The sequence below is a fragment of the Anastrepha ludens genome, chromosome 2, assembly GCF_028408465.1.
Source record: "Anastrepha ludens isolate Willacy chromosome 2, idAnaLude1.1, whole genome shotgun sequence".
Lineage (NCBI taxonomy): Eukaryota > Metazoa > Arthropoda > Insecta > Diptera > Tephritidae > Anastrepha > Anastrepha ludens.
The window spans coordinates 179534375-179557582 of NC_071498.1; the positions used below are offsets into that span (position 1 = coordinate 179534375).

Consider the following 23208-nt stretch of genomic DNA (forward strand, 5'->3'; position numbering starts at 1 on the left):
GAATAAAAACGTTCATTTAGAATTTCAAATTAATCACATTGTAAATAAACTCCTCCCATTTCTTCTGGAAAACGCGATTCATTTTGCGGCGCTCCTCTGACGTTAAGATGGAGTACCTGTTTAAAAATGCAAATAATATTTTCTTTGTTTCATTTAATTTGTGATTCATACTTTATTGAATTCAAAGCGAGCTGTTTGAGAAACCGCAGGTCGGCCTCTGCTGGCGCCAGCGCCATAAAGGTGTAGTAGAAATCATAACTTAGCCCTTTCGAATTCCACATGCCGGGGTAATCGGCCGTTATGACAACTGGAAAATTTTCTGCTATTAAAAATGTGGCCGGGTGGTTTCGCAAATCCCAAACAAGACCCATTACTTGATTTGAAATCGGACTAACTTCGATGGCAATGTTGCGTTTTTTGACGGTTGACCAAATGTTCGGATGTTTTGGCAGTGCGTAGCCGTGACCGATGCGTTTCGTGTTCAGCAGTAGCGCGTCCATGAGATTCCAATCAGTTTTGCCAAACCAATCTGAGGCGAAAAGAAGAGTAAAAATAAACAGTTAAATTGCAGCTATCTGGGCATATATGTAAGTAACATAAAAAAAAAGAAAAATAATACAGTAGAAACTCGATTCTTGCGCGGAATCGAAACCGGGCTCGTTGCAAGTTTCGTGGTTGTCGCAAGAACTGAGATGTTTTTCTGTACAAATTAAAATAAGTACTTTTTACTGATTGCAATCCAAATTTATTTGTTTTTATTATATTAATTAAATGCACCTTAAAGCGATAAGTTTCATTTGAATTTAAAGAATTCGATTTGTTTTGTACACACCCGCTTGTTCAGTGCTACACGGTTTCTAAGCCTCTGCAGCGTCTTAACATCGTGCGAGCAGGCATTGTTTCGCTCTGCCTAATCCAAGACGCGTACCCGAATGGGTTGGTGCGTGACTACTCTTCGGAAGGCAGAGAGAACGTAGGTTCGAGTCTCGGTGAAAGATCAAAATTAAGAAAACGGTTTTTCTAATAGCGGTCGCCCCTCGACAGGCAATGGCAAACCTGCAAACCATGCAAAAATTCACGCAAAACTGTCATTTCGTCGGCAAATGAATTAGACGGTACTTCCCCTAAAATCATTCATCTGATTCAATTCAAAAAATGTCATTGTGAGAATGACGAGTAAGGTACTTTCTGGAGCTTTATGCTCAATAATAGAATGAAAAAAGAGCAAAAGACAAAGACAAAACAAAAAATTTCGAGGTAAAAATTTCCTAATGTCGCAGGTACTGAGTACGCAATGAAAAAAAAAATTGGGTCGCACGCATCGAGGTGTACAAGTATCGAGTTTCTACTGTATACAAAAAAAGAAGAAAACACCAAAGTCCCAAACAAAAATGTGCAAGTGACAATTGCATTAAATTAAGGTGTTAAAGCTCCGTTTGTATAGACTTAATTTACGTAATTTAAATTAAACTTAAAATTATAGAAAATTGCGATAAGTCGAAACTTAACTTAACTGAAGAAAATAAAGAATCTGTAGATTTTAGATTCTAATTGACAGCCGTGAGTTACGACCGCAGAGCTATGAGGGAAGGATAGTAAGATAAAAATGCATATACTCAGCTTATTATATAATGATGCTTCAATATTTTTGGTAAACTCAATATTCCTTCAAAGGATATAAAAAAAAACGAATTTATTGGATATGAGAATAAGTTTTCGCCCTCGTAAAAGAGGTGTCGCTGCTGATACTATTTTTGTGTTCACTCTTGTAATATACTGGTGATTTGAAGGTGTATATGTGAGGTCTCGATCGCAGTAGTTGACATTCGCTTGAAGCGTAAAGATCCTTTTTTATCTGACGTCAAAAATGTCTACGTTCGTTCCGAAAAAAAAAACAGCATTTGCGGGAAGTCATGCTTCTCATTATTAACTTTAAAAGAAAAATGCAGCTGAAACGTGTCGTATATTGATCAATATTTACGGTATCACGCTCCATCAAATACAACTTGTAAGGAGTGGTTTTGACGCTTCCAAAGTGACAATTTCGACGTGAGTGATAAAGATCGCGAAAGATACCAAAAAAAATTTCAAAGTACTCAGCTACAACAATTATTGGACGAAGATGCATGTCGAACCCTTGATATCTAAAGAGTTGGATGTTGACAGATCAACCGCCCGTAAACGTTTGCACGCGATGGGAATGATCCAGAAAGCAGGCAAGTGGGTGCCACATCAATTGAAGGAGAAGGATATCGAGAGACGTTTGGTGACGTGTGAGATGCTTCTTGAAAATGTTGGAGCCTCCCAGGTAAACCAGATCCATCGACAGCGAAAAAAAATATTCATTCTTCAAAGGTTATGTTGTGCATCTGGTGCGATCAGAAGGGTGTCATCTATTATAAGCTCCTTAAGCCCTCTGAAACCATCACTGGCGATCGTTACCGATCTCAAAGAAAAACGCCGGAATGGGACGGTAGACATGACAAACTGATTTTGCTACTTGACACGCCAGATTACACGTTGCTAAATCTGGACCGATGTCCAGAAATATTTAGAGGGACTGAAATGGGAAATCTTGAACAACCCGCCGTGCAGTGCAGTCAGCCCTTATTGGAGAGCAGTTCACGTCCTACGAGAGCATCGTAAACTAGATCAATGAATGGATCCAGTCAAAAGAACTCGAATTTTTCGTCAGAGGAATCCGTATGCTGCCTGAAAGTTTGAGTAAAGCTATAGCTTCCAATGACACGTACTTCACGATACCATGTATTATTTATTTGTTTAAATAATTCGTAACTTTGGCTAAGAAAGGACGGAAACTTATTCCCATACCAAATAAATGTTTGTGCTTTCACTGCGTTCTACAATCTTCTGCAACCCACTGGCTTTATGGTTAAATTTTAAGACGCTTATCCTTTCGGTTAACATTTGCGAAAAATTACAGCCCACTGTATGAATACGCCTATTGAAATAAATATATAAACATGTATATGTACTCACTTGTTTCGCCAGCGTGAAAGAAAAAATTGGCAGTTGCTGGCATATCTGTTAATTCATTAACGAATTTGTGCAGTGGATCCCCGGCATCTTCTTGGCCAATCAAATCAAAACCAATAATGAAGTTTGGCTTGGCATCGCTACGAAAATTGCAATTATTTATAAAAGCTGTGTGTGTGTGTGTGTGTGTATGTAGATACAAATATTAGTAAAATTGACTCACTGCAGTTGCTTAAAAGTTGTTAAGTGTTGTGCCATTTCATCCACGGACGCTTGATTTGGCTTTGTATAGATGACCTTAAGGCCCACAAAGTCAGGGTGCCGCGCCTTAAAGCCCTCCACGATAGCTTCCATTTCGTTGGCTACTTCGAGCGCATTGAATGTTCGATTGTTGTCGCCATATAGCTGATATTTTGTTGTAGCAAAAATACACACACATATCACAGTGACAATTAGGGATACTTTTAGAAAGTCTCTAGAAATGGCTCACTACTACAACATACCGGCGTTAGAGGTGATCTCAATTCCGCATAGAATATATTATCCTCACATAGTTCTTCCAGCAATCGCTTGTGATAGTTGCAGAACGCCGGTTGATAACTGTAAAAGTTCTCTACACTCTTAAAAATGTTGTGGAAACGTTGCCAAATCTTGCGTTTATCCGTAATCATAGCTGAAAAAGTTGTTTCGAAAAAGATTTTTAAATGATATAAATTAAGAGCTAATCACTTGTTGTTGGAATTGAAGTAGTCAGAGTAGAGTAGTATAATGTTTTCAAAATTTTTAAATATATTTAAAGAATAACTTTTGAGATGTCGAACAATTAAAGAAGGGCACTTGGACTCTCGATGGGCAAGATGTAAACTGTAAACGCGTTTTTCTCGAAACTATGTTCGCGAGATCGGTGACCATTGTAATTTTATAATCAGCAAATGGATGGGACTGAATTTTATACGGAAGAATTTCTATTTTTCCTGTAAACTTTGATTTTCGCCCTTCTTGGGTGTTTGACGGAGCTCCTCCTCATATTTGTGATGTGCGTCTTGATGTTGTTCCACAAATGGATTTTATTTCAATTTTATTAAAACTATAAATTAAGGCATTTTTCACCCTTAAAGATCGAGTACAACTACCAAGAAGAAGAAAAAAATATATTAATAAAAAAAAATTGGGTACCTACCTAGAGTTAGTATTGGACTAAAACATTTCCCTTGTTTGTTTGATTTTGAGTCAGTACGAAGTTATAAACCAGTACAAAGCACTACTTGGGAGGTCCAAGAGAGACTTTATCCAAATAATTATATTTTTGAAAATTTGAGGAAGTCAAGCTTATTATTTTTTATTTATTCCTTGGAGAGATTCAAACAATGTATTAGTTGCGCAACTAAGTTCCCGCTGTTTGTCAATAGATGCCGCCAGCAGTGTGTGCTAGTCGATTCTAACATAACCTAAACGTCGTAAATCAAGCTTAGACATATGGTAAATAAACTGCTTCGGCACATTAGTGATTTTATTTTAGTATCATATACTTTTGGTTATGTGAAAATGTCTGATTTTTTGCCGAATAATCTTCATTTGCAGGAAGTGTTGATTTTCCTCTTTCATTCGAAAAAAAGGCGGCTGAAGCGCATCAAGAGCTACAAAAAGTTTATGGAAATGCTGTTTTAAGTGAAACAACGTACCGAAATTGGTTCCGACGCTTCAAAGACGAAGATTTTAATGTTGACGACCGTCCGCGTGAAGGAAGGCCAAAAACCTTCGAAGACGCTGAATTGGAGCCATTGAGGATCCGTGTCAAACGCTAGAAGAGCTTGCTTCAGTATTAGGAGTTACCCGCCAATCCATTTCCAAGCGATTGCATGCTTTGGGAATGATTCAGAAACAGGGGACTTGGGTCCCTTATGAGTTAAAACCAAGGGATGTTGAACGTCGCTTTTTCGCCTGGGTTTCTTCATCGCATGGTGACGGGTGATGAAAAATGGATTCATTACAGCAATCCAAAGAAAAGAAAATTATGGGGACTGCCCGGTCATGTTTCTACGTCGTCGCTTCGGTGGAACCAAGTTGGTGTTATTTATTATGAACTGTTAAAACCAAGCGAAACCATCACTGGGGATCGGTATCGACTTCAATTGATGAGATTGAGCCCAGCACAGCGCGAGAAGCGGGCGCAATACGCGGAGAGGCATGAAAAAGTGATTATACAGCATGACAACGTTCGGCCTCACGTTGTGAAACCCGTTAAAGCCTACCTGGAAACACTGAAATGGGAAATCCTACCCCACCCGCCATATATTGCGCCGTCCGATTATCACCGATTCCGATGGATGGCACATGGTCTAGCTGACAAGCAGTTGCATTCATATGAAGACATCAAAAAATGGCTTGATCCGTGGATAGCCTCAAAAGATGAACAGTTTTCCCGCGACGGTATACCAGATCTACCAGAAAGATGGGAAAAAGTAGTAAGCGATGGGCAATACTTTCAATGATTCACTTGTAACCATTTTTTTAGAATAAAGTTGTATTTTCAAAAAAACAGTGAGAACTTTGTTGCGCACCCAACAAATAATTAAATACAATGCGTAGTTCAAAATTGGTGTCCAAATTAAAAAAAAAATCGCTTTTAGTCAGAGCATAGAGAGGAGACTAGCCCCTTCCAACGTCTTCTCTCATATATAACATAACTTTTTATGTCCCTCCTGTAGCTAAAACTCTCGCTTTCAGTACGCACTGTTCGCACGCCATCTTTGGTGGACCATGCGCTCGACTCGCTTGCGGACTCCACTCAAACGTCATTTTCGTTATATGGATGTTGTCTTTTCGAAACGTACGGCCAATAGAGCTTCATTATCTCCTTTGATTTTTGAGTTGATGGGCATACTGTTTGGGAGCGCGTAGAGGTCTTCATTTGAAATGGTATTTGACCAGAAAACTCCGCAGGTTATGCGTAGTCATTTATTAATAAAAACGAACAATTTATTACAGATCGCGTCAGCGACTTTCCGTGTCCCTAAGCCGCACAGAAGGATTGATTTGATGGTTGTGTTGAAGGCCCTTATTTTGGTGTTTCGGGATATAACATTGGAGTGTTTTTGCTGCTGCAACAACAACATCACACTGAACCATTCAATGTCATCAATTATTATATTCTCGGACCCCAAACGGAAGGTTAGAGGTGCTGCAATCGTTGTCTCCATGTGCACAAGTTTTGTGTTGGAGATGTTTCCTTTCAGCCACACCAGTTTTCCGTTTTCAATGGGCCTTTCTAATTTTTTCTTTGTTCCGTACAGTGAATGAGACGGCATAGACAGAGCGCAGCGGATAAAGATCCAGCGGCTACGTTGGCTGGGTTATGTCGTCCGAATGGATACAAACGCTCCAGCTCTGAAAGTATTCGATGCAGTTCCAGCTGGTGGTAGCAGAGGAAGAGGAAGGCCTCCTTTGCGTTCGTAAGATCAGGTGGAGAAGGACTTGGGTTCATTTGGTGTGTCCAACTGGCGCCGGTTAGCACGAGAAAGAAACTACTGGCGCGCTTTGTTAAACTCGGCTAAAATCGCGTAAGCGCTTATCGTGCCAATTAAGAAGAAGAAGAATGTGAGAGAAAATATATGTGATCGGCGTAGTCCAGGTCACCCTGCTTTTGAAACGAGTTCCACTGAATTCCATTCGGAGCTTCGCGGTCAGTTTTAGGATAATCAGTAGAGTGGTTAAATGCAGCCTTGACGCAGTCAGTTTGCTATTTTAAACTTCTTGCTGTTCTTCGCTTTGAAATCAACACTGCATTCTGCTTCAAAATACAGCTCTTGATGATAGAAGTTATTTTATCTGGTGCGTCATGATTTTCAGTAGCGTTTCTAGTGATGGTGTCGAAAGCACGCTCAAAGTCAACAAAAAGGGAATAAAATGGAATGCCATTCTGCTGACTGCTCGACGATGATCCTAAGGGTATTAAAGTTATTAACACAAGATCTTGAGGTCTGAAGCCATTTTGCTCAGTTCTAAGCATGGCGTTAAGCTGAGGTCACCTTTCTTAGGTATCGTAACTAGTAAAGTTAAAAGTCAAGTTAAAACCTTATATAATAATCTCGCATTATTAGCTTTATAAAATAAACAAAGTGACCGTCGGAAAAAAAATTTCAAAAATACTAATTTTTTCACGCCTCTGACCACCCCGAACTTCTTATTGTAATGAATAGTACATCGACCTACATTCCGGATGCACAGTGTACATATTAATATGTTTCTCCAGTTGTCGTTCGTACAGTCGTCGATCCTCGGCGTTAATGCGTTCCAAGCAAACATTTTGCACTTCACTGTGGCATTTGCTCTGCTCATAGGTGAACATCAGCAGTCCGTTCACATCGCGGCAGGTATACAGGTTATACAGGGTGGTTAAATTGCTAATTATCCAACGTGAACTGACCATGCCAGTATTGTGTCCATGCAGCAGCGCCCCCTTCGGCAACTTTTGCATAATACGAAACACTTCGCTTTGGCGCAGGTACTGTTTGCCCTGGAAGAAATGCATTGCGGGTGGAAATTTTTCGGGCGTCTTTAAGCCTTCGGCTATCTGTAATTGTGTTATGGTGAAGGGGATTTAAATTTTAGTTTTATTCTTATATGTATGCACATTACTGTATTTTGCTACTCACCTCTGCCCGCTTGGCATTCATCAGTATGCTATTGGCTTTGTCTTCCGCCGATGTTAACCAAATATTGCCGCCGACTGCGGCTGAGCGTTCAGCATCGATGATTTTGTTACGGAGCGTGTCATAGGCTATAAGTAAAATTAAATGAAAGGGTTCAGGAACTACACATTAGGCTAACTATAGGGGAGGCTATAGATATTTGAAAGTGTTAATAAACGTTGCTACTATTTTCAAATCGTTGTTTAAAAGCGCAAGTAGATGGCTAATATATTATTAGCTAACCCTAAAAGTATGCAACAAAAATTAGTGAACATGACCATCAGCTTAATTTTTATCAAGAAATTAAAACAAGCTTATATTATTCACAAGCAACAACTTTGGAAGAGTTATCCGAGAAAAGGAGATGGTCTTTTTTTTGTTTTTGAGTGCACCCGGAGGCTTCCCCATAGATAATAAGATGCGACACTCTTTCTTTTGTGTGAGAGCACGGGATTGAAACAACCTTCATCTGATGAACAGATGAACAGTCCAAAAGGCTGGCTGCCAAAGCAAGGCACCAAAATTAACAGACGAAAACCGTTCGTTTTTGTGTTCACGTGTTTATGGATCATGTTGCGATTTAAATATTTATAATTATTTGTTTTAAAATAAACTGAATTGAAAAGTGATAATTTAAATATCAGCGTGTTACTACTGTGGGCAAAAAGTAAGGTGAATTTGGTTGTAAAATGAAAAATCTTTTTTTTATTCTTGTAAATCAATTTCATCCCCTTCAAAACAATCCCCTCTCGATGAAATACACTTATGCCAACGATTTTTCCAATCCCCGAAATATGCCAAATAGTCCATTTCCCGTATAGCCATCAGCACCTTCTTCGATTCAGCTTTTATCTCCTCAATCGGCTCGAAACGCGTTCCCCGGAGTGGTCTCTTGAGTTTTAGGAATAGCCAGAAGTCACACGGAGCCAAATCAGGTGAATACGGTGGTTGCGGAACGATATGCGTGGAATTTTTGACGAAATGGTCACGAAGAACGAGTGCAGTGTGAGACGGTGCACTATCGTGATGCAAAAACCAAGAGTTGTTGGCCCATAATTCTGGTCTTTTTAGATGAATTGCTTCACGTAAACGACGCATAACGCTCAAATAATATTCCTTATTAACAGTTTGGCCAGGTGGAAAGAATTCACAGTACACCACACCACGAAAATCGAAAAAAACTGTCATCATGACCTTTATTTTTGAACGACTTTGACGTGCTCTTTTCGGTCTGGCCTCGCCTTTAGCACGATATTCGCTTGATTGGTCGGTTGTTTCAGGGTCGTAAGCATAAATCCAAGTCTCATCTCCCGTAATGATGCATTTGAGCTTGTCCTGATAGTCTGAAAGCATTGTTTCACACATCAACGGGACGACTTTTTTCCAAGAAATTGAGAGTTTTCGGTACCAAACGAGATTTGTCTTTTCGTAGGCCCAAATGGTCTTTCAAAAGGGTTTTCACAGATCCTTCTGATATTCCGATGATATCAGTAAGGTCTTTAACAGTCAACCGACGATTTTTGAGCACTAACTCCTTCACTTTATTGACGTGTTGGTCATCTGTTGACGTCGATGGTCGTCCGGAGCGCTCCAAGTCATCAACACGTTCTCAACCCTCTTTGAAGTCTTTGTACCACTTATAAACATTTTTCTGCGACATGGTCGAATCACCAAATGCCTTCTGCAACATGCTAAACGTTTCCGCAGCCGAAATTTCATTCCGCAAACGAAAATTGATGGCACTTCTCTGCTCAATCAAATCAGACATTGTAAAAATCGAAAAATGCACTCTTGGTCGTTTGGTAAACACAAGCGTAAATATATTACTGATAATAACATTCTCATGAAAGTTGGCCCAGATATTATTAACAATGCTGCCAACTCATGAAAAAAATAACTAGAGCGAAATTTTAATCCCGCGAAGTTTGACAAATAAATTCACCTTACTTTTGCCCACACATATATATATCATATACATAATTGGCGCGTACACCTTTTTTGGGGGTTTCACCGAGCTCCTCCTCCTATTTGTGGTGTGCGTCTTGATGTTGTTCCACAAATGGAGGGACCTACAGTTTCAAGCCGACTCCGAACGGCAGATATTTTTATGAGGAGCTGTTTCATGGCAGAAATACACTCGGAGGTTTGCCATTGCCTGCCGAGGGGCGACCGCTATTAGAAAAAACTTTTTCTTAATTTTGATCTTTCAGCGAGATTCGAACCGAAGTTCTCTCTCTGAATTCCGAATGGTAGTCACGCACCAACCCATTCGGCTACGGCGGCCGCAACAAAGCAATAATAGTCCTTGCAAATAAGCACTACACTGCACTAAACCTACAAAACACTGAAATAACAATCACCCAAACAACAGTTGAAGAAAAGAAAACGGCTTCGGTATAGAAACAGCTGCATGGCAAGCACATTATAGAAAACCCAAATATTGACATAATGAACAGTTATACATAGCTCCATAGAGGGGAGCCTCATCCTGAAACGGAAGGATTTATAACCGCCGTTCAAGATCAAGTAGTCCTCACTAAAAACTATCAGAAACACGTAATAAAATACCCGATTATAACTAACAACAAATGCCGAAGATGCCAAATACACCTAGAAACAATATACCACATAACTGCAAGATGCCATGTTCTAGCAGGCAGAGAGTATACACATAGACATAAAATAGTTGCAAAAATAATACATCAAGAAAAAGCCAATAAAAAGCCTTTAAAAGAAAGCAATGATCCATATTACAAATACGCTTCTTCAAAGATCTTAGATAGGGAAGAATATACCCTATACTGGGACACTAGAATACACACCGATAAAACTGTAATACCGTCGTATTCGGTAAAAATTGACCCCTCCTAGGGGAAGAGTAGTGTGGGATAATCAGAATAATAATAATACTACTAAAGAATAGCCAATGAGAACTTTTGACCCAGGAGTTACAGCCTTTAATATTTCACTTCAATGCTCTTTTGAATGTATAAGTATGTTACTAGTTCAAACAAGCCAACAAAAACAACAAAAAAGATTGTAAATATGATACTTTACAGTACAAAGGGAGCAGATAAAAAATTGCATATTTGTGTCAACAACTAACTAACAAAGTCAAACTCAATTGGCCTAGCATAAAACGCATTACTGTTGAAAATGCAGCAACAGCAAAGTTCTCGTGCACTACTCGTATATCTACGTGCTTGCATATGTAGTCGTATACTATTTCACTTTCGTTTTTGCTTTCATTTACACCACATAAACTGCATTCATATTTAACTATTTCAAGATAGTTTCTGATGATCATAGCCTCCACTACTCACGGCCACATCACTTCCACTCTGAACAGAATTGGTCACGCTTTGCGTCGTCTGATGCGCCCAAAATTGGTCTTTCATGAAAATATATGGGCATTTTCACGGTAACGGACGCGACATTTGTACGATTTTAAGTGCGTCCATGCACTTTTCATTCATAACGTCGCAGCAAACTGATGTAAGAAATAAATCAGCTTTGGCAGGAATCTGCGGTATAATCTTTGCACAGCCTTCTAGTAAAATAGAGTTGATATGCTTCTGTTAAGGTCATAAGCATAAAACGTTTTAAGACTACTTTCTCATTGATTAGCATTGTATCCTTTCTCCCAGGAGCTTGCCCGCTGATTCCATCTTGCAAAACGAATTTTTCAATTAATTTTTCACGCATCAGGCTTTTTGATGACTTGGTAGTATTTTCATCCATCGTTTCTATTGGCCTAAGATATTTATTGCATAAAGATTTGAGGATAGCTATTTTTCTATTCAGGTTTTTGGGTAACGCACGCTCAACTTTTTTATTGCTTTTCCCATCGTTTGCTTACAGCTGTAAATTTCGCAATTCAAACTATCAATATTATTTACGCTCTTTTTTTGCCGCAAAACTTGTTGCCTAACACGGTCCTTTTCTTTCTTCTTTTCTAATAAATTGCTATCACTTTTCATTTTTTGCGATAATCTTTTTCGGTACTCTTGCTTTCGTTTAGCTTCTTTCTTCTTGTATTCCTGCCATTTCTCGACGTTTTCTTTCATTTTCTCTCTATATTTCGTTGTTATTGCTTTTCTTGTTTCTTTTGCCGTTTTTGCCATCTATAAAATTTTAATCTTGTACGACTTTATTTAAAATTTAAGGTTCGCGGTAACGGACGCGACGAATTTCAAACACCAATAAATTTTATGAATCGTTTTTGTCGAGAGTCAATTGCTACTTTTCTTAAGTGAAATAAGTTATTTGCTTAAAGTTTGAAAGCAATTTATACTTCAACACTTTTTGCACTAATGAAAACAATAAATGCTATTTCGAATATAAGCAGAAGTAATAAAAAAAAACTACCGTTATTCGATCTCCACTAAGTCTCTCTGCTTGTTAAACATTATGTTACTATCAATAGAAGATTTTTAAATTATACAATAAAAACATCATAGTATTGCTTTGAATAAGGGAATATTACAAGGAAAAAAGTTGGTATATTTGGTCAAAAGAGTTAGATTTTTGTAAATTTTGTATATTCGTTGTATATTTCGGTTCAAAATTAAAAGAAAAGAAAAATTCTTTTATATTTATAAAGTAAACACATTTGAGATTTATTATTCATCAACAAAAAGTTTTCAGGAACAGTTTGAGTTTTGCACTCGTGGTTGACCTTTTTGTGAAAATGCCCATATGTACTTCCATTTAATACAGGTATGCTACACAAATACGGAATAGGCGTAGGACTTTTCATATACTGTTTGGAAGTTAACTAAGTTTTTGTGGAAATACTGAACGTAGAACAATTCAATTTACTTGTATGGCAGGCTTTAAAGTAGTAAAATCTATCAACTCAATTTTTCAGTACATTTTCGCACAATTGAAAGCTTCGATTTCACGTTTCGACTCTTGACTTGTCTCTAGATGGTGAGCGTAACCTTGCTACGACTACTAACATCCCGGTCAACTTCGATTATTTCTGTGATTTTATCGACGTTTTCGGCATTTTCTTTAACATCAATAATGTCATCTATTAATGAAAAAAATCTCAGGCAGGCAGTTTTCAAAAATCACAACAAAAAATGTATAGTATGTTTAAGAGTGGCACGAACACTTCAGAAGAGATCGTAAGTTCATCGAGAATGACAAACGTAGTGACAGGCCATCGACATCGAAAACTGATGAAAACATCAATAAAGTGAAAGAAAAGTTGATAAATAATCGCAAATTAACCATTAGAGAGCTGGCAGAGGACTTGAACGTTGGATTCGTTCATTATGGATCCTTTCAGGGCATTATTGTTAAAGATTTGGCTTGCGCCTTGTTGCTGCAAAGTTAGTTCCAAAGAACCTTAAGAACCAAAGGCATGAAGGCTGAATCCACCCAACATTTATCAAGCACATGATTACTCGAGATAAGGAGGCTTATGAGTACGCCACGCAATCGAGAAATCAGGCGAGTGAATGAAGAGCTCCGAATGGACCAATACTAAAAAAGGCGAAGTCGTTTTCAGTCAAAAAAAAAAGTGATTCTCATTGCTTTTATGGATTATAATGGTATTGTTCACCAGAATACCGAAAGCTGGATCAAACGCTAGCTTAAGTGCGTTGCAGTTGATGAGGAGTACTTAGAAGGCGATAATATCACTTCAAAAAAATTAAAAAAAAATTTATAATTTTAAAAAGAACCGAGGACATTTAACTTTAAAAAACCTATACGAAAAATTGAACATTTAATAAACCTCAAATTAATTGTTTTTTTTTTAGTATTAATATATTATACACAAATCTACAAATAAACAAATTTCCAGAAAAATTTACAAAACTTTTATATTTGATGAGGGATATTTAATTTACTTTTCTTCTTACATATTTCTGCACACTCGACGGCAAAAAGTACGGATAAGCCAATTAACAGCCACAGTAAAGATATTTTGCACATTTTTTAATATATTTTACTTATTTTTAAAATTACATTTATTTATTTATTTATTTTTATATTGTATATATTTTTTATTTTTTTATTTCTGAGTTTTTTCTATGTTTCTATGTTTCTGTGCTTTTTTTTGTTTGTTTTAACCAACCAACTGCTCTAGCAGAGCTTACACTTAATGCGACCGTTGTTAGTTTCCAAACCGTTCCGAACCGTTTCACAAATGCAACTGAAGCAGATAATTTAAATCACCTGCAAAATTTCCCCAACAGTGCGAATATTTATGCTAATCTGTCTAATCCGAATTCACCCTCTCCAGCAGTGGCACTGCAGTTCCGAGATTGGCAATTCAAGAGTAAAAGTAGGTATCATCTACCTCGTCACCTATCCACACTTATGTTGCTGTTGCTGTTGTTGATATTGTTGTTGTCGCCACGTAAATTGTTGCCTATAAAAGTATGCAAATGCTAGCATAGTGAATTTATTTTCAGTTCAGTGTCAGCAACAACAACAACAACAACATTGCATATAATATTATATTATCATCAGCTGAGTTGTCTCCAAACTTATGCGGATAAGTTAGCTTCAATGCTTTGCTCGCATATCCAACATTTGCATGCCCATTGACCGTCACCCAGTAGAGGAGGCAATGAATGAATGAATGAAATTTCACTGAATGAGTCTGACTGTGCCAATGATGAATGAACAGTGAAAGGGTGGTATGGGTGTGTATGCATGTACGTGTGTTGTGTTGTGTTTTTATGTGCGCTATGTGATACTGCGTGGGAGTACAAGCTGCGCTGTATGCTGTCTGTGGGGAGGCCCGTTCATCCGTTATCAATTTCATAATTGCGAAGTCAAGTTCAGCTGGACAATTTGTGGCTGGTTTAACTATTTTTATTGCTTATCACTTGTTGTTTTTTTCGCTTTTACATATGTAGGTATGTGTGGATGTGTGAATGTAGTTTGTTTAGGGATCTGTTATTTTTAGTTATTCGTTTATTGTTTGTAAACAAAAACTATGCGTGACGTCGGAAAATAAAATACAGTCTCGATTAGCACTAACTACACTATAAAAAATATGTACGAGGTGTGGCTATTGTGTAATAAGACTGATGCTTTAAAACATTTTATCTTCACTTCAAAGAAATATTCTTATTATGATCTTTAATATCTGTACGACGCACTATGCGAATCTTCTATTATTCAAGATAGTGCCGGATTTTGTTAATAATTAAATTTTTTTCTTTAAAATTAGACGGCAACGCTATTTAAAAATATTATTTCATTAAAGCTAACTTAACCTTTACTTTGATATGTGAGAACGTATGTATATATCGTCCCCTTAGTATTAAAATAGCCTATACATTTTTTGATGTTTTGAGAAAATGAATTTCAAACTTTTTGTCGAAAGTAGCTCTCACTCAAATCTCGTTATGTCTGTAAATATTTATTATTTTTTGACTGACGTTTTGACCCACTTTGTGGAACTAGAATTTGACAAAATTTTTACCACATATAAAATCGACGATGGAGAATCCAAAAATTCAATAAAAAAATAATAGCCTATGAGCACATAGGCTATTGTTATACTAAGGGGACGATATGTATATTTTTTTACAAATAATAATAATATATTAAATATATTTTTCATTTCACCTAATGATAACATGGGTTCCTGGCCATTGTGACATTGAGGGGAACTGCAAAGCCGGTGAACTAGCAAAAATCGGTACCAAATTGACTGATGAGTACATCGACAATGATATAGGTATATCCTTGCAAACATGTAAACTACGTATCCGCGAAGAAATTGTAAGATTAGCGAATGAAGGATGGCATAATGAAGCGACTTGCAAAATCCCCCGACAGCTGTGGCCGATTATCAATGCTTAACGCACGGAACTTCTACGAAGAATAGATAAGCCCAGTCTTAACACATTGATTTCAGTTATTACGGGGCACTGCCTAATCGGTAGGCACGCCCAGATAATGGGTGTGTAAAGACATGACTTCTGCAGAAGTTGTCTAGACGAGGAAGAGGAAGGGCCGATCCCGCACCTTCTGTGTATAACCCTTTAATGAATTGGAAGATCTCGCTTCTGTCGAAATTAAGGATCTTACAAAATTTTTGAAAAGTACACAGTGGTTTTAGTAGGGATAAGGGCCACGCGGCATCACAATGGGCCATGAGCCTGAGTGTGTCCTACAGCGGATAACCGCTCCAATCTAACCTAAATATATTTTTTATCAATTGCTTCATTCACAAAAAAAAGGTAGCAACTACAGCTATAAATATTGCTTTATTCGAGCTTGCATAACAACTTTTCATCTGTTAGCCTTATTTTGCTATTCAAATGAAATGTGTCATGGGTCGGTATTTTTGCAATAAAAATCGTGTGGCAACACCAGACGAAAATGTATTTTTATTAAAGCTCGTTTGTTTCATTATAAAGGCAAATGACCACCACGACTACGCTTACAGGACAATAACCTTTTCATGAAATATTCCATAACCGAATAGCAAAGTGGCTACCCTATGTCCTCGATAGCCTCACGAATTCCATATTTGAAGTCTTGAATCGACTCTGGGCTGTTGGCATAAACCTTCTCTTTCACGTGGACCCAAAGAAAAAAGTCACAGTTTGTTAAATCACAAGATCTCGACGGCCATTTGTTATCACCTCCTCGAGAGATAACACGCTTCGGAAACTTTTCCCGTAAAAGATCAATGGTTTCGTTGCTTGTGTGGTACGTAGCGTCGTCTTCTTGAAAATAAACGTAGTCCAGATCAATACCATCCAATTCCGGCCATAAAAAATCGTTAATCATCTCTCGATAGCGATAGATAACACGTGTTATTGGAAAACCCTTATATTCGAGTTGATACCCATCTTTTTTTTATATATTTTATTATTATTATTATTTCCTGAAATTTTTTTATAAAAAAATTGTATTCAAATTTGGTAGCGAAAGTATTCTATACCGAAATAATTGCTAATTTTTTCAGTACAGAACTTAGTAAGTGCATTTTTGATATCGATCGATTGAAAAATTGCTGATTTGAAGGAAAAAGCTCTGGTGATTAAGGGGTTAGGGTTAGTCAAATTTTTTGTTTGTATTTTCTTAAAGTATAATATCTTAAACATATTGTGTGAAAATTTGAAGTGAATCCGTTAAATACTTTTCGAGTTATTCAACAATTAACAAAGGGTCCTCGGGCGCTCCGGAGCGTTCGGAAACAAGTAGCGGATGCTGCACGTATGAAAGTGGCAGATAAGGGGGCTAACGATGACACTCGAGAAGGTAGAATGCTACGAGGGCAACAGAAAATCGATATTTATTTATTTATTTATTTATTTATTGTCTTTAAATGGATACATTCTTACAGACTATATTAATTTAATTAATTAATGTACAATAGTTTAGTAGTTACTAAGAAAAGAACGATTTAAGATGATTGACTAAGATCCCATACGGCCACGTAAAATCAGCATCGGAAGAATTGAAAAACATATTTAAATCTGCACATGCCCTAGGAATCGGAGCATTCACCCCATAGTTGGTTCTCGAGAAGCCAATTTTAAAGGTTTCGTACTGTCGGAGCCTCATATTGGGTATATTAAATTGAATTTTACTTAAAAGAGAAGGACAATCAATAGATCCAGAAATGATACGAATAATAAATGAGCACGATAGAATAGATCGTCTGCTATCAAGAGGTTTTAAGTCAATCAATAAACATCGAGAGCGGTACGATGGTACAGGTTCAGAAAAGTTTAAAGATCGGAGCGCAAAACGAAGAAATACTTTCTGAACTCTCTCAATCCGATTAGACAGACCTATTTGGTACGGTCTCCAAATAATAGCGGCATACTCTAATCTTGATCTAACAAAAGCACAATACAATGTTTTGAGAGTGTATGGGTTAGTAAATGCAGAACAATTTCGGCGTACGAATGCTAGCATCGCATATGATCGTCTTATGACGTGGTTAACATGGCTGGTGAAAATCAGCTTAGAGTCGAAAATAACGCCTAAGTCTTTAATTTCCTCAACGGATTGCAAAGGGAAGCCAGCAATACTATACGAAGTATGCAAAGTATTGTTTGATTTAGCATATTTTACGTGAAAGCATTTGCTAATATTTAGTGACAAACGGTTTAAATAGCACCAATTCCGAACATTGTGCAAGTCAGCTTGCAACTTTTCAGAGTCACTAAGACTGTTAATCACCGCAAATATTTTTAGATCATCAGCATACAACAAGTGTTCTGCAAACGAAAAGCAAGAACCAATATCGTTAATAAAAAGTATGAAGAGAAGGGGTCCTAGAATACTTCCCTGTGGGACACCAGAGGACGCAATAAATGCACGAGATGTCGTATTATCAACGGCTACAACGCAGTGCCTGTTGGACAAATATGATTTGATCCACGACAAAAACGTGGAGTGTATACCCAATGATGCAAGCTTCGACAAGAGTATTCGGTGCGATACTTTGTCAAACGCTTTAGAGAAGTCTGTATAAATTGTATCAACTTGGGATCTGTTCTGGAAGGCTGAAATGCAGTAACCATTGAAAATAGATAAATTAGTGACAGTGGAGCGACTTGCAACGAAACCATGCTGGTTGGTAGATATTAGGCCTTTGACAGCAAAATATAACTTATCATTTACTGTTATCTCAAAAAGTTTTGAGACAGACGAAAGCTTCGAAATCGGTCTGTAATTGCTAACATCGTTTTTATTTCCACTCTTAAATATAGGCGTAACGGAAGTAAATTTCCAATCGTCAACAAAGATACCGGAGGATAACGATTTATTAAATATAATTGTAAGAGGCTCAGCGAGACACAAGCAGTTTTTCAGCAAAATGCCCGAAAGGCCATCCGAATCAGTTTTCGTTGTAGACTTGAGCTTCATAATACCCTTGACGACATCGGTAACAGATAGGCACAAGGTCCCAAAATTGAGAGGTGAAAAACTGTTAGAGGGCAAACTAGAATCGAAGTCTAAGTCGGGTTCAAAGTTAGAGCAAAAAAAGTCGGCAAATAAATTGGCAGATTCTATGGCAGAATTTGCATATTTACCATTATAAAAAACATTGTTTGGCACCATTGAGCAAGACTTTTTTGATTTGATGAATTGCCAAAAGGCCTTCGGATCCGAAATAATATTGTTTTCGAAATTCAAGATGTAATTTCTATATAAGAACTTGTTCAAACAGTTAAACTCTTTTAAATGGCATTGAAATTTTGAGTAGTGCATTGGGTCTCCAGACCTTTTATACAGTTTAGAAAATTTGTTTTTCAGATTCTTTAGATGCTTAAGCCGCTTGGTATGCCAAGGTGTCTTATATACTTTCTTATGATAAATAGGAATGTGCTTCAAACACAGCTCAGAAACCTTAGTCTTAAAAAAATGAAAACAGGAGGTAACATCATTGTCGAGGAAGGCATTATCCCAGTCAATACTTAATAAAATTTCATTAAAAATTGTGAAGTCGCATGAGTTGTAATTAAATTTGATGTTAGGCTCATCGGATACCTCAGAAAACTCATAAAATTCCAACTCAAGAGAAAGAGGAACATGATGTTTATCAGTTAAAGATATGGGAGCAATGCCTTCCGACAACGTGTAGTTGATGTTATTTGAAATAAACACTAGATCTAGGATTCTATTAAGGCTATTATAAAAACCATTAATTTGTGACAAATCAATGCTTAAAAAGCTATCAATGACATGCATTTCGGCTGAAGAATTTACGTTAGAAGCCATAAAAGCAGCCGAGTTTCTAAGTGGGGACCAACTCAGGCGACATAAATTAAAATCACCGAGGACACAAAGATGCTTGATGCTAATGACACAACATTGTCAGTATGTGCAAAGTATAAATAATCCGGACTATTCGGCGGAATGTAGGATGCACACACATAAACTGTTCCAGATGAGCCATAAACACGAACACAAAGCTGATCGATGAGTGTGTCAGAATTGGTAAGTGTAACCAATGATGCCCGAAATTTTCTCCGAACAGCAATGAGATATTTAGGAAGCTGCTATGACGGCGGAAGAACTATTATATGGCCCAGGAATAGATGCCACAATGTAAGTAATTAAATAATTCGTATAACTCTACATAAATCGATAGCAAAACTTTAAATGCGTTTTTCTCAAAACTATGTTTTTTGAACTGATCACTGTAACTTAAAAACCGCTTGGTAAATTTCAATAAAATGTATACTGCTTTTGAAAAACACAAAAATCTCGAGCCTGAACTAAGGTTTTTTTTTTTCTTGAAAAATTCCTTTTTTGAAAGTTATTCATGAACCAGGGAAGATTTTAAGTATACATTTGCTTATTTCGGTTTCATGATTCCACGATTCCTTTAAATTTGATGTACTCGTACTCATGACTAGTGATATATTATATAAATAGATAGTAATATGCAGATGTTCCCTTAGTTAAGTCATCAATTTTGTCTATGAACAACTTTATGAATTTCAATTAATGAAATTCAATTTCAATTAAAGGATAAAAGTGTAGTTTAGATTGAAATGGCTGCCGATAGGCTATATACACCAAGGCCAGTGATTGCACTTATTGCGAGGCCACACAAATGGAGTCCACCATCCTATTCGAGCGTGTGGAGTTGATGAATCCGAAAAATGGAAGTACCTTAACTTAGTTGCATTACTCGGTTTCATATCTAAAAGGCGGGCCCAGGGTATTTGTTTTAAGGATTACAACTCTTCTTTGTTCTATCTGCTCGTCCGGAAGTCATTTAGGGGGACTTGCGTACTTTTCTCATAACTACCGATGTGATGAGAGGTCTGTTAGCAACCAGATGGCTGTGGATATTTCTTTGCTGTTCAACCTATAGAGCTCTTGCGAGCCTCTCATCAACCCTTTTAACGGCATAAGTATTTTTGCATTGCAAGAGGCGAATGGTAGGGCTTATCTCTTCCAAGCCGACGAAAATGGAACAGGAACTCTTACGGTAGTGTACTTGCTTGCTGCTTCATTGCCTGGTGTAGTGCGGTACTCACATCAGGTGAAGAGGAATTAATCCAGTCAATTTGTTGAGAGACCTGCAACACTTTTGGAGTTATTTGAGACAGAGGCAGCCGATATTTGTTTGACGAACTGACAGATAGCAGAGGTTTGATGAACTAAACTTTAATTGACGCAATCAATTTTAAAGATTTCTATAACAGATCGAGTATAGGACCGCCTTCGAAAAACGTTGGCTGTTGACTGGAAAACCAAATAGCAACAACCTTGTTAAGTGCCACTGATTATCCAAGGACAAAATCCACATTAAACTGGCAGAGTAAAAGAAAACATCTTTTTTCTTACAAAAGTCATGAAAGTAATCTAAATCAATTTTCCTCAAAACGTTTAGGCGCAATTTGGTGTTGCTTAAAATATACTACTGTAAGTAAAATATAATAGCTTAATTAAAATACAACCAAAAGTAAAAACAAATTTACACTTAGCGAATAACGACGAAAGAAAATCCAATTAAAAGATTCACACATTAGCTGAGCTAAGCTGAATTTGCTATCAATTTCGAATTCGAAATCATCATCAGAGGAGTCAACAAACCGTGTCACGAGCATTGAATACCAATGATGTTGTCGTGGGCGTATGAGTGGGTGAGTGTGTGCGGGTAATAATTTTGATTTATACGAATGTGTAATTTGTTTGGCATGCAAAAAAGGGCAACGGTAATGCGAAAAGTAGCAAAAAACAAATTACTTATAAAAAAATTCTATCAAATTGAAAAATGTGACAAAACGGTGGGGAGAGAGGTTTGCAAGTATGCGCATGGGTGTTGTATAGCTCGGACTGTGAGTCGAGAATTGTGTGAACTTGATGATGAAAAATACAATAATAACATCCTAACAGTAATTACAAAAAAATTACGAAAAAACATACCTACACACATATTTATGTATATACATACATATATGTAGACACATTAGGGTGGCAAAATGGAATGATGTATTCGGCAGCTTTTCTAGCAGATTCGGATTCTACATAAAATAAAAAAAAATCCTATAGAACAAAGTTCTAAAGCCAAACAACTTTAAAAATAGCTTCTTATGATTAATACGAAGTCAATATGTTTCTATTTTTATTTTTATTTATATTTTTTGTTTTTGTTCACTGTTATTTTGTTTGTGAACGATTCTTACTAATTTTTTAGAAGCATTGCACAGGTGCACCTTTTATATTGTGTATGGGAATAAGTATCCGTCCTTTCTTAGCCAAAGTTACGAATTATTTAAGCAATTAAGTAATATATGATGCTATGTGAAGTATGTGCCATTGGAAACTATAGCTTTACTCAAACTTTTAAGCAGCATACGGATTCCTCTGACGAAAAATTCGAGTTCTTTTGCCTTGATCCATTCATTGAGCCAGTTTGCGATGCTCTCGTAAAAATGAACTGCTCTCTAATAAGGGCTGAGTGCACTGATCGGAAGAGATGGTAATTAGAAGGTGCAATGTCTGAGGAATACGGCGGGTGGGGCGAGATTTCTCAATTCAGTCCTTCTAAATATTTCTGAACCGATTTAGCAAGTGCGACCTGGCGTTGTCATGTAGCAAAATCAGTTTGTCATGTCTACCGACCCATTCCGGCCGCTTTTCTTTGAGAACTCGATTCAAACGCATTAGCTGCAGTCGGTAACGATCGCCAGTGATGGTTTACCAGGTGTATACCTATGAAATGATACTTTTTTTCAATTTCAAACGTTTATTAACAAAAAATGGTTACAAATTTAATCTTCAAAATAATAGCCATCGCTAGCAACGCATTTTTCTCATCTCTCAGGCAATTTGTGGATGCCGCGCCAAAAAAATTGGCCGTCTTTGGTCGAAAACCAATCATCGAGCCATTTTTTGGCTTCTTCGTGAAAATTGAAGCGCTGCTCGAAAAGTGCGTGGCCCATCAATGCAAACAAATGATAATCGGAAGGCGCCAAGTCTGGTGAGTAAGTCGCATGCACCAGCGGTTCCCAATCGTACGTCTCCACCAATTCCCGGGTCGCTCTAGTTCGATGTGGCGGTGCATTGACATCAAGAAAAACTACTTTGTGACGCCGATCGGCATATTGTGGGCGTTTTCGGTCTATAGCGCTGTTCAAATCGGCCATGCAGACATGCAGACTTAATTATTATCTTTGCATTTCACCAAACGAATGCCATTGCTTCTCATGGCAATTGTTTCCGAGTAACCTCTTTCCATTACCTTGAAGATTTTCTTATGTCTTACGAACTGTCCCCGTAGCATTACATCCGCATGATTTGAAATAAGACAACTAAAGTGTCAGTTAACAAGGTTAACAGGTTATCAAAAAAAAAAAACAAAACCAAAACGGCCACGATTCCAATGGCTCACTCTCTGTCTCTATTTAAGCATGCCTATCAAAGTGGCATGGCCCCCGTACGGCAACAGATAACACAGTAGGCATGGACTTCGATCCAATGGTTCTTACCATGCCCCTTGTCTCCATGCTATCCAGAGTCGCGCTTGACAAGAGATACAGTGTGGTGCTGCTAAACTGACGCA

General features: G+C 37.5%; 1 protein-coding gene across 1 annotated transcript; it reads right to left on the reverse strand.

The window, feature by feature from the left end:
- Positions 1-8: 8 nt before the first annotated feature.
- LOC128855960 (adenosine deaminase 2) lies at positions 9-13841 on the reverse strand. Its single transcript, XM_054091246.1, has 8 exons — positions 13562-13841; positions 7653-7777; positions 7210-7570; positions 3501-3670; positions 3221-3402; positions 3001-3137; positions 172-529; positions 9-116 (listed from the first exon to the last, which is right to left on the reverse strand). The coding sequence occupies exons 1-8, from the start codon at positions 13632-13634 to the stop codon at positions 17-19; spliced, it is 1506 nt and encodes a 501-aa protein (XP_053947221.1). The 5' UTR covers positions 13635-13841; the 3' UTR covers positions 9-16.
- Between the last annotated feature and the right edge of the window lie 9367 nt (positions 13842-23208).